Source organism: Gopherus flavomarginatus, chromosome 2, assembly GCF_025201925.1.
Source record: "Gopherus flavomarginatus isolate rGopFla2 chromosome 2, rGopFla2.mat.asm, whole genome shotgun sequence".
Lineage (NCBI taxonomy): Eukaryota > Metazoa > Chordata > Testudines > Testudinidae > Gopherus > Gopherus flavomarginatus.
In genome coordinates, this window is record NC_066618.1 from 16,546,391 (window position 1) to 16,559,450 (window position 13,060).

The following is a 13,060-nucleotide window of genomic DNA, read 5'->3' on the forward strand; positions in this document are numbered from 1 at the left end:
CCAGAGCTCTCCTGACATCGGGATGTGCAACAGTGCATCCTGGAGATGTAAAGCGCTTGGAGGGAAGTCAGGCATGTAAGTGATATGATTGAGACGCAACTCGAAGAAACCTAGGTCAGATTTTTTTTGTGGGGGTTGGGGGGGGCACACAGGACTCTATCCTTAAAACACACTGGGGGAAGGCACATGACATCTGGGCCTCTTTTCTCATGTGTCACGCTGAATAAGGTATCAGGACACTGTTTTCACAGACCAAATGGAGCAGTGAAAAGGTAGCCAAAGGTCAGAGGGCGGGGGGGGGACAATCCTGTGAGGCAGCTGAGGACCAGATTAAAGGTCTCATATTGGAGCGATATGGATTGTGGTTCCCAGCCTCTAAGGAACTCACTGTGGTCAGGATAGGCAAAGTTAGAACAAAACTATTGGGAGTGGAAAAGCCATGACGGTTTGCCAGGTGGACCTGTTATAGAGCTCAAAGCATAGACTCGAAGGTGTCCAGAGTTAGGCACATTCCAGTCCATCTGGAAGTGACATGGTCATTGTGGAATCTGTCTACAGTCATACCAGCTGACAATTGTCCCCCATTTTTTAAGGACTATGGTAATGAGTAGATTGTTTCTTGCTGTGTATAGTACTCTTTACATCTTGAGCAGTCTGTCTCTAATCCTGCGAAGTCAACTATGACTCTAAATGGTCATCCCAATCCTCATGATGCCTTCATCGTCTGCCCCCTGGGGGAGATCAGAGCAGCATGGGAGTAATCTGACAGCAAAACAGCTGTATCAGGTAAGGAAATCCAATTTTCCCTGGGCCAGATGGAACAACTAGAATGACTTGGCTCATCTTTATTGTGAGCTAGCTTTGGCTATCAAGGGAGTTGGTAGAAATGCATACAGTAGGGTTGATGACCACTGAAGGTGAAAAGCAACCCCTCAAGGAATGGTGACCCAGTCCACCCCATGAGCCAAGTGGGTGCATTTCTTGTTTGACTATGTGGCAAACAAGTCTGAGGGCTGTCCCATTGACGGAATACGTGGTGTAATATGTTGGGGTCTATTTCCCACTCGTGGTCCTGGAAGAAGTGTCTGCTGAGTGCATCTGCAGTCACATTCTGAATCCCTGGGAAATAGGTCCCACTTTCATTTTGGTTATCCAACTGCCATAGGCTATGCTTCTTAGAGTCTGCAATAATAGGTTCTATCAGATTAGCCCTTCTGTATTAAATGAACACAGACAAGAACGCTAATAGGCATTACTAGTACATTACATTAAGAGACACATTACATTTACCATGACTCAATCGATGTAACCTTACTTCTTGTATTTTGTCTGATGTAGCCAAATTCACTTTCCAAACACTAGTTTAAAAAAAAACAAACAAAAAAAACACAAACACACCACAAGAAACAACCCACTTAGTACACACTGCTTTAGCAATGTTTAATAGCCCCTATTAACCCCAAACAATCTGAACACGTTTCTACTAATTTTGGGGGACTAAACTACTTGACAGTATCACGTTGGAAGTTAAATTCAATTACTGCTAAATTAGCAAATATTAGTTTAGTAAGTGAACTATAAAGGCCTTCAGACCCCCTTTATTCAAATACATCAATTGTGGCGTTTTGCTCAACATAGGACAGTACCAACTTAATCCCACAGGAGTAGCAGTAACACGTTGCCTTCACTTTGAAGGAATGGTTCAGATAACAAAGATCACTTACTTGGCCAGCTGTGTCTACAAGCTGAAGATGATATTCTTGCCCATTTACTGTGATCAGTTTTGTAAAAGCTAGAGGAAACAAGAGAAATGCATTTCAGAATTAAAACTGAATAGCTTTATGCTCAAGTCTACTGAGATCAGACCAGATATTAGTGGCAAGAACTCTAGTGGAATAATCTGAAGTTTAAGTTTATAAAGCAGGAGTGAAAGACTAAACTGGGGTGCTCTGTATACAGTTAGTATATTGCATACACTGAACATTAATGTTAACTAATAATTTAACAACTTCTGAAAACTGAAATTGCACACATTGGATGCAGAATTTCTCTTAAGTGTTATTTCTTCACATTTAAAAGCACTTTAAGACTGTAGACTTTTCAAATAGATAAAAGCTAGTGGTCAAGTTGTAGACCTAATTGGATTTTCACATTAAGAGTTACCTGAATGCAAGTCAACATCAAAGTTCGTTAAGATTTAACATGGGGTCTTCAGTTTCAAAACCACTCTCTAAATCCAGGTTTCCTCATCTGAATACCCATGATGAAGCAAAACACCAAGAACTTTTTAGCACAATTAAAAAGAGCGATTTATTGTGAACAAACTGCACACAGGACCACTGAACTTCTGACTTGAGGCTGTCACACCACTAGTTTTAACTTGCTGCATTTATTGCAGCACATTCAGTTCTTAATCAGGAAGTACATTCAGTACTATTAGAGGAAAACAAAACACTATTTATCTTACTATATTTCAAGAAATGCCAACGCACATTATAAGCACAGGATTATCTGGAAGCCACAACTCCATTTTTTTTTTTTTTTTTTTTGCTTTTGTGAGTGTATATTAGCATAGTAATGTTATATTAAGTGTAATATAAGCTAGTTGCCTCCAGTATTTTACCACCACATTCATGCTGAGAACATAAGGAGCCAATTTCAAAGCTTTTTGTTTTGGCCCAGGTAGTTAGTCTTTGTACTTTCCAAAAGTACACCCTAGCTTTAAACACTCTTGATATGCCTCTAGGGTTATTAACATGCTATGGACTGAAATTTTGACTTAGGTCCTCTAGTGTTTAAAGCAGCATAGATTTCCTGAAAGGATGAAAGTCACAAACAAACATCACCTTAACATTAACTATTTTAGTGCTGAATACTTTAGCAAGAACATTAAGCTAATGTGCTAATCATACATTTCCTGACTTGCCTCCCAGTGGACAAATGTTTTGGCAATCCAAAACTTCTAGCTTCCCAGTTGACAATATCCACAATGCAGTCTCTCCCTCTGCCAACATAAATTTTTGCAGTGCATTGAAGGTGATAACTTTCAGTATTAATGTTTGTGCTTTCCCTTAAACTAAACAATGAATACTGCAAAGACTATTATTCATTTTTGTTGTGTGTGAGGACTGCGGGAGGTTTTATTATCAAAGCCACTGCAGAATTGCCCAATAAGGGTATGCGACAGCTGAAGGAATCTAAGCATCCTATTGAGGAATTTAGGTGAAGTAGTTAGTATAGACATAAAACCCTGCTCATACTAACTAATCCTACCAGGTAACCTCCAAATGCATAGCATATAGTATGAGTATTGTAGAGACTGGGGCTACCGGGACAAAGCCTCAACTAGCTAAGAAATAATGAGTAGAAATGGCCTCTGATAAAAGGCACAAGTCTGCCTTTTGACATGTTTATAATTGGAGGTATCTGTCTGGATAAGTTACTGGTGTGCGTTCTCAATAAGCTTATACCATGCCCCATACTATTCTAGTTCTCTTTTGGAACGAAGAGCTCCAGGTTAAAAAATTACAGCAGTTATATTCTTGCTCTATATGAGAAAAGTATTAGGGGGCGTCGATGAAAACACACTACTACCTCAAAAAGTATTAAAGAGCAAAGTCACAATTTGCAAGGTTCTTGAGTCAAGTTAGTAAGATGGAAAAACAAGCCCTTTAGACAAAAAGGCCATATTAACAGAAATATTTAAGAGGTCCAGAAACTGGACTGGGATAATACAGGGAAACCCTGCTATAAAGTGCTCCGCAATAACGCAAATTCGTATATAACACAATCATAACGTGGCTACAGCTGCCCCAAGCAAAAAAAGAAATAAAAAGAAATGTGCCTTCCCCACTGGCTCTTCCCCCAAGCCCCGCTTCTTCTTTTAGCGAGAAGAGCCATTCTCCTCCCCTGCCCCTTGCTCTTCCTCTGCCCCTTGCATGTCTCCCCAAGTGTTTCCCTCTCTCGCTACATGGCTGAGAGCCCCCACTGCTGGAGCTGCCCCCTTTCAGTTACTGTTACGGGCAGTTCACAAACGCAAGTCATTTTCTGCCCAAGAGAAATTGACCAGCTTGAAATGGTAAACCTTGCTATACCGTGACCCCGTATTTATTGCAAATTTTTTGGACCCCAATCGTGTTATAGCAGGGTTTCACTGTATTACTAGCTACCATATCAAAGCTCTAACCAGTCAAATGACTCCAAATGTTAGAACTTCTCCATATGTGCTGTTACATAGTTCAAAGGGGTAAAAAAATGATGGCATCTCTTTTGGGTGTGTTATAGAAACTCAACATGCATGCTGAATGAAGAAATGTTCATCACTACTAAAAGTCAATGGTAACAAGACTAAAGAGAAACGTGCAGTGGAGGAGTTACTAAGTATCAGGAGCAGAAGGCACCCAAATTATAATGCTACAAACTTCACTACTACTGATGGCAATCTGCTTCACCCTGACCGGCAATTATGCAGTGCCTTCGGATAAATAAACCTTCACAGGTCTAACAAAACATGAAAACGAATAATAGAGTCTTTGCAGTATTCATTGTTTAGTTTAAGGTAAAGCACAAAAATTAATATTCAAAAGTTTATACTGGCAGAGGAAGAGACTGCATTGTGGAGGCTGTCAAGGGGGAAGCTAGAAGTTTTCATAGCTGGTAAGGGACTCCCAACACTTTTGGCCAGTGGGAGGCAGATTAGGAACTATGATAAGCACATCAACTGGATTGCTAAAGCATTCCGCACTGAAACAGCAAGTCCACAATGCATACTATTCCTTTGCTCACACACTTGTTCTTAATAGTACTTTAGGTTGCTCTTGTGATCAAGACTCTAAAACTGAAGATATTCAGACTTAATTGCATTAGATTATTTACAACAAAGCTTTCACTTTATATCTCCTCAATCCTTCAGGTTGGGAAGGAGGACAAAGGATTTTTGGGCATTTAGTCTTTTGGCTTCCAGACAAATTAACTGCCATCTCAACACAGGTGAGAGATGTGGCGGCAACATAAGCAAGAGAAGACTGGCAGGCAATAGAATTTATATGAGCTGCTGACTCAGTGCGCATTTGAGGGTGATCTTAGTCATGTTCCTATTGCTACTGTCTGTGCCACAAGAAGAGTGCCACTGAATGCATATATTCAAATGGGTTTATAGCTCAGCAGGATCATCCTTGAAGGGAGATATAAAAGACAATGGCAAACTTTTTAAGAATAACTAACAGCCCGGTACCAATAGAGAAGCTGCCTCTCAAAAGTTGAGCTATTACTTCAGCAGCCCTTCCTTGAATTTTATCTATTCTTCATTCATGCTCCCAAACCCTTTGTTTCTGCCTTTCTAGGCTTTGGCCAAGATATTTCCTACTACACTCCACACAAAGGCAGAACAGAGCTACCCTTAGACAGGCACCCTCAGAGACATTTGTTGCTGCTCTTTCAGATGGCTTGAGACAATCCTGGTGACCAACATGAACCACATCTTCTCCCCACAGGTGCAGTGTGCTGCCTCCACATCATTCAGTCCAGTATGCATGGCAAGCAGAAAATGAATTTAGCTCTTAACTGAGGTGCTTTTGGTAAACCAAGTCAGTCTACTAGTGCTCTACTTACTCCTATTTTGGAAAGCCTCTGGTTCCTCTCCACCTTGTGACACCTTCACACAGAATTCTGGGCACTCTGCTCGCTCTGAACAAGCAATTTGCATGCAGTAGTCTCTACCTGTCTAAACAGTTGAAATCCTAGTCACTCTTTCTTCCTCAGGGTCCAACAGGAGCAACACTAATCTAAAGCAACACCACTGCTTGGAAGAAGAAAGGAAAAAGTAACATCTCCACTTTATCCTCAAGCTCTGCTGCTCCAACATTAGTCTTAAGACACAGAAGGAGCCGAGAAATTTACCAGAACAACAGAGTTGCTCTTTGTTTTTTACCAATACAATCAGGTTCAGCCGCTTAGAATTATAAGCAAAAAATTCAAGACACATTAATTGCATCACTGCACACCTCCCAAATCCATTTAAATTCTTACACTGAGAGGTACTTTACCACAGCAGTTACAGGCTGGAGGGAACCTCAACAGGTCATCAAGTTCAGCCACCTGTGCTGAGGCAGGGCCAAGTAAACCTCCACTATTCCTCACAGGTGTTTATCCAATCTGTTTTTAAGAGCCCCAAAATGGTGGGAATTCCACAACCTCCTTTGGAAGACTACTCCAGAGTTTAGCTATCTTTACAGTTACAAAGTTTCTCTTAATATCTAATCTACATCTCCCATGCTGCAGATTAAGCCTTCTTGTCCTACCTTCAGTGGACATGGAGAACAATTAATCACTGTCCTCTTTATCACAGTCCCTAAAATATTTGAAGGCTCTATCAGGTCCCCTCTCAGCCTTATTTTCTGAGGACAAAACATGCCCAGTTTTATTTAACCTTTTTTCAAAGTCATTTTGTCTAAACCTTTTATTTTTTTGCTGATCTCCTCTGGACTCTCTCCAATTTATCTATATCCTTCTTAAAGTCTGGTGCCCAGAACTGGACAGTACTCCAGCTGAAACCTCACTAGTGCCAAGTAAAACCAGACAAGTACCCCCCACACAGACCACCACCTAATTTACAACATTCCTGTTAATACATCCCAGAATATCAGCCTTTCATACAACTGCATCACATTATTGACTCATTCAATTTGTGATCCACTGTAACCTCCAGATCTCTTCCCACAGTACTATTTCTACCCAATTATTCCCCACATTTTGTAATTGTGCTTTTAATTTTTTCTTATTTGTAGTACTTGGCACTTGTCTTTACCAAATTTCATCTTGTTATTTCAGACCAATTCTTTAATTTGTCAAGGTCGTTTTGAATTCTCCTATCCTCCAAAGTACAATCACCCCCGTTTGGTGTCATCTGCAAAATTTTATATGCATACTCACCACTCCATTATACAAGTCATTAACTGAAATACCAACTAGCACTTGTACCAGACCCAGGATTAGGTATACCCTCCTGTCGGACCATTGATAACTACTCTGGGTATGGTCTTTCAATCAATCAGTTATGCAACCATTTAAAAAGTAATTTCATTTAGACCACATTTTGTGATGAGAATGTCCTGTAGGATTGTCAAAAGCCTTACTAAAAATAAAGATATCACATCTACCGCTCTCCCTCATGCCCACCATCCACTGGCTTATTAAACCTGTCAAAAAAGTTAGGCTGATTTGGCACAATTTCTTCTTGATACATCCATGCTGGCTATTTCTTATAACCCTATCCTCGAGGTGCATACAAACTGACTGTCAAATAATTTGTTCCAGTAATTTTCCAGATATTGACATTAAGCTGACTGGCCCAGGTCCTCTTTGTTTCCCTTTTAAAGATAGGTGTTATGTTTGCTTGTCTCCAGTCTTATGGAGGATAGGTAAGGTCCCAAGAGTTCTCCGAGATAATTGCTAAAGGTTCCACAATTGCTTCAGCTAGCTTCTTAAGTACCTGAGGATGAATTTCCTCAAGCCCCGCTAACCTGAATACATCTAACGCATCATATTTTCTTTAACTTGTTCTCTCTCTATTTCAGGCTTGAGTTCCTTCCCTCATGTTGTTAATATTAAATGCATTGGGTATCTGGTTACCATTAATCCTTTTAGTGAAGATTGAAGCAAAATAAGCATTAACATTTCCGCCTTCTTGATGTCATCAGTTATTAGCTCTCCTTCCCCACTATATAGACCTACACATAGGGGAACTACACTTTCCTTCATCTTTCTCTTGCTCCTAGTGTATTTAAAGAATCTCTTATTGCCTTTTTGTGTCTCTTGCTAGGTGTAACTCATTTCATGTTTTAGCCTCTGATTTTGTCCCTACCTGCTTGTCAATAAAAAGAAGAAGAAGAATTAAAGATCTATGCTTACCAAGTCAATGTGAGCTAATTGATAAAATTTCCTCGTTTTCCTGCATCACAGATTTCACACCCACTTCTAGAAACAAAACTGAGTTCCACAGTTTAAAAAGGCAAACTGATGGGATGAATTGTGTCTTGTGCCCTAAAAGCAGCCTGACTTTATAGTTTGTTACGCAGCTTTATTAAGAGCTTTCATTAATGGTTATGTGCATTTTCAAAACTAAACTACAGCTCTGTGCCTAAGTAATTCAGCATTTGAATTAAAAACAAAATTTGGGAGAAATTTTAAAGACTAGACCCATGAGAGCACTAAATTTGAAGTAGTGTAAAAAAAGCCTCAGAAGTTGAACTGTTTTGTATATAGCATTTGGCAAAAGTGAATCATTCAGAAGTCCTGATACAAGAATGTGTAGTACAAAGAAAACCTTAAGTTGTTAAATGTAAAGAAACTGATAACAAGGTAAGAAGTTACTGCAAAGATATCTAGAGGGCAGTAAACGCTATATTGGTTTTTTAGCTTACATTTCATTTACTTCTGTGACATTATAGCAGAGATTCTGGCACTAGATTCAGGTCAAACGTTTTATAATTTGGTACTAAATATTCTGGAGACATGCGAACCTTCCCCCAGGCACAGCATTTGAATTCCCCCACCACTTTAGCCACTATTATTCACTGCAGACCTGAGACTACATAGATTCTGAAGAAACAGAAAACAGAACTGCTTTTATGTTTCCCATTGTCTTGTGCTTCTCACTTAAACAGAAGCATGCAATGAGAGATCTTCAAAATAAGATTTAGTGATCAGAAATGCATATTCAATAATTTCCATTTTCAAAACAGTTTGGATAGTAATGCAAATACACTGCCTTTTAAGAAGTTTAATCAGTAACTGACAAGACAAGAGGACAGATTTGAGACACTAGTCTGGTCACAAAAAAAAATTGTTTTTAGATTTGTCAGGCTTTTTACTAGATCACTAATAAAAGGAAAATATCTTAACTGACGCTTTTCTAAGATACCCAATCTACAGCCTTAGCTCCAGAGGACAAGACAAAAAAAACGGTTACCGACCTTTTTGTAACTGTTGTTCTTCGAGATATGTTGTTCACGTCCATTCCACATTAGGTGCGCGCGTGCTGCATGCACAAGCATCGGAACTTTTCCCTTAGCAGTACCCGTCGGGCCAGTGGGGCCCCTGCCTGAGCGGTGCCACTGCACCGTGCATATATAACCCCACTGGCCCAACCCCCTCCAGTTCCTTCTTGCCAGTGACTTCGACAGAGTGGTAGGACGACAGGTGGTGGAATGGATGTGAACACCACATCTCGAAGAACAGCAGTTACAAAGAGATAAGTAACCGTTTTTTCTTCTTCGAGTGCTTGTTCACGTCCATTCCACGTTAGGCGAATCACAAGCTTACCTTCTGAGGAGGGTAGGAATCACGGAGCAATTGATTGGAGGACAGCCACGCCAACCACCGTGTCCTCTCGGGCCTGCTGGTTGACTGCATAGTGTGCAGATCTCCTGGACCAGGACCTGTGCCAGGAAAGCTGCTGAAGCTGCTTGCGCCCTGGTCGAGTGGGCCATGACCGCCAGGGCCGAAACACCTGCGAGGCCATAACACGCCCAAATGCAGTCTATAATCCAGGAGGCGATACGCTGCGCCGACACCGGGAGGTATCTCATCCTTTCCACCACAGCCACAAACAGCTGTGTGGATTTACAAAAGGGCTTGACGCACTCAAAGTAGAATGTCAAAGCTCGGTGGACATCCAGGGAGTGCATACTGCGGTGACTCGTGTCTGCATGGGGTTTGGGAAAAAACAACGGCAGACAAATATCCTGGCCTAGATAGAATTATGAGACCACCTTTGGGAGGAACTTGGGGTCTGGGCAGAGCTGCACCTTGTCTTTATGAAATACTGTATATGGCAGCTCTGAGGTGAGTGCCCTCAGCTCAAATACCCTTCTGGTCGAGGTAATGGCCACCAGGAATTCCACCTTCCAGGAAAGATGGAGAAGGGAGCAGATAGCGAGGGGCTCGAACGGGGTCCCCCCCCCCATGTGCTTAGAAAGGACTAAGTTGAGATTCTAAGGGGGAACTAGGGGGTGTAAGGGAACACCCTCTCCAGTCCTTTAAGGAACCGCCCCACCATTGGGTGGGAGAACATCAAGCCCCCTGAAAACTCCGGGTGGAAGGCGGAGATGGCCGCCAGATGCACCCTGATTGAGGACAGGGCCAGCCTCTGCTGCTTGAGGTGCAGTAGGTACTCTAGAATGGTGGGCACTGGAGCCTGGTGTGGCTGGACCTGTTGGGCCCCACACCAGCAAGAGAACCTTTTCCACTTGGCCAGGTAAGTCGTCCTGGTAGAGGGCTTCCTACTACAAAGTAGAACCTGCTGCACAGGGAGGGAGCACTGGCTCTCCAAAGCGTTCAGCCACAGAACTTCCACACAGTCAGATGCAGTGATTGCAGGTTGAGGTGGAGAAGCCACCCTCCGTCCTGCATGAGGAGGTCCCGGCATGTGGCAGGGTTACTGGGGCTTCCACCGATAGCTCCAGCAGCACGGTGAACCAGTGCTGGCAGGGTCAGGCCGATGAGGATGACCGCCACTCTGTCCCTGCGCACCTTGAGCAGGACCTTGTGCATCAGAGGAAGTGGGGGGAGGGGGGTGGGGGAAGAGACGTATTTTAATTCCCCTCCCCATGGGATCACGAACGCATCTGCTATTGAGCCTGAGCTGCAGCCCTGAAACAAGCAGAACTGCGGGCACTGGATGTTGCCCCTGGTGGCAAACAGGTCTACCCGGGGAAACTCCCACTTGTGGAAGAGCGAATACATGATGTCCACCCTTGAGCGTCCACTCATGCATGCGGTACGACCTGCTGAGGTGGTCCGCTAGTTCCTTCCACATCCCTGGGAGATGTGACGCCTTGAGGTGAAAGCCGTGGGCTATGCAGAAGTTCCAGAGGAGGAGAGCCTTGTGGCAGAGTGGTGAGAAGCGGGCTCCGCCCTGCTTGTGTTTTACATAAACATGGTGGTCATGTCTGTCAGAACTGTCATGCTGTGACCACTCAAAGTGGCGTGAAAGGTCTGGCAGGCTAAATAAACCGCCCTGTGCTCCTTCACATCAATATGTAGCGACTGCACCACTCACAACCACAAGCCCCAAGTCCTCCTAGGTGAGTACTCCATCCGAGGTCTGATGCATCCGTCACAAGCAACAGGTCTGGCTGTTGTGCAGCAAAGGGGATGCCTTCGCAAACCACGATCTGGGACAGCCACCACTGTAGGGAGTCCAACACTTCCCTTGGGGCTGTCACCACCAAGTCCAGGGGGTCCCTGCCTGGGCGGTATACACGGACGAGCCAAGTCTGCAGCATCCTGAGTTTCAGTCTGGCATGCCTGACCATGTGTCCATGCTGCCATGTGGCCAAGCAGCCTCAGGAAGCATCTGGACGTTGTAGTGGGAAACTGGCACAGGGAGTTCACCGCTTGCTGGATAGCCAGGAATTGTGATACAGGGAGGCTCGCCTTTGCCTGTAGCACATCTAGGACTGCCCCTACAAATTCCACTCTCTGCGTTGGAATAAGGGTGGACTTGGGGACGTTGACCAGGAGCCCTAGTGCGTGGAATAGTCTCAGGGCCACTTGCACATGGGACCAAACCTCCTCTTCGGACCGGCCCACCAGGAGCCAGTCGTCGAGGTATGAGTAAACTCCAACCCTCTGCCTCCATAAGAAGGCCGCCACCACCACCATGCATTTTGTGAACAGCTGTGGGGTCGTAGCTAGGCCAAACGGGAGAACTGTGAACTGGTAATGTTCTTGGTTCACAGTGAAGCACAGGAATCTGCGATGTGCCGAGTGGATGGCGATATGAAAGTATGTGTCCTTCATGTTGAGGACGGTGTACCAGTCCCCCGGATCCGGAGAAGGGATGATGGTGCCCAGAGACACCATGTGGAACCGGGCCTTGACCAGGAACTTGTTGAGCCTGCACAGGTCCAGAATGGGTCAAAGGCCTCCTCTGGCCTTGGGAATGAGGAAGTAGCAGGATTAGAACCCTTTCCCTCTTAGGTCCTTTGGTACCAACTATACCGCCCCTGCCTCTAGGAGCGTGTGAACATCCTTTTCCAGGAGGTGCTCGTGAGAAGGGTCCCTGAAGCGGGTGGGAGGTAGGCAGGAAGAACTGCAGCCTATAACCGCTCTGCACCGTGCGTAACACCCAGCGGGCCAACGTAATACTGGGCAACACACAGGAGAAGCGGGACAGGCGGTCCAGGAAACAAGGGGATGGATCCGGTGATTAGTCTGGTATGCTGTCCTCGAGTGCACCTTCAAATCCAAGGATGCCTGGAGAGAGGTCTTCACTATGGCCTTGCCTTCATCCACCAGCACAGTAAACTCCTGTTGGGAACTCTGCAGGAGGCTGTCCTTAAACTTCCCCACTACTGCCCAGGAGTTGAAGTTATGCCTGTTGGTTAGCAATCCTCAACTGAAGGCCCCCTGAGGAAAACACCTTCCTGCCAAACAAGTCCAAGCGCTTCGCTTCCTTGGCCTTAGAGCGCCATAGGCAGCAGGCCCCAGCCCCTTTCTCGTTTACTGCCGAGACTACCAGGGAAGATAGGCTTGGGGGGCAAAACAAGAAGTTGTACCCCTTTGATGGGGCGAAGTACTTGCGTTCCACACCTTTGTCTGTTAGGGTGCTGGAGGCTGGGGTCTGCCATAAAAAGTCTTATAGTTTGACTGTATGGTCTTAATAAGCGAAAGCACTCTACTGGATGAACCCTCTGGGCTCAGGATGTCCACCATGGGGTCCTTCTGCTCCACCGTCTCCTCGGCCTGTAACCCCAAGTTATGAGCAACCTTACGCAGTAGCTCTTGGTGGGCTGTGGTCTACTGGCGGAGGTCCTGCCGCCACCGTGCCTGCCACTACTTCATCCGGGGATGATAAGGAGGTCAGCAGCTGCTCCGCTTCCTCCTGCTTCTAGCTCGGACCCGGACAGCTGACCTTGGGGTGGCACCGGACTCTGTGCCGGTTTCTCCAGTCTCTCGCTTGGAGATGGCACAGGTGGCCTGGACACTGTAGCTTCCCGCATGGAGGAGCGTCGGTGCGGGGACTGGTACACAGACAGTAAGAAGGAACTGGAGGGGG

The 13,060-nt window shown here is 44.6% G+C and overlaps 1 protein-coding gene across 2 annotated transcripts in view; it reads right to left on the reverse strand.

Annotated features, from left to right (window-relative positions):
- Nucleotides 1-13,060, reverse strand: part of RHEB (Ras homolog, mTORC1 binding) — a 58,774-nt gene that overhangs the window by 26,784 nt on the left and 18,930 nt on the right. For both annotated transcript variants that reach the window (XM_050940443.1, XM_050940442.1), the window contains exon 3: nt 1,725-1,792. In XM_050940443.1, coding sequence (XP_050796400.1) covers nt 1,725-1,792 — 68 coding nt within the window. The remainder of the gene's footprint in view (nt 1-1,724; nt 1,793-13,060) is intronic.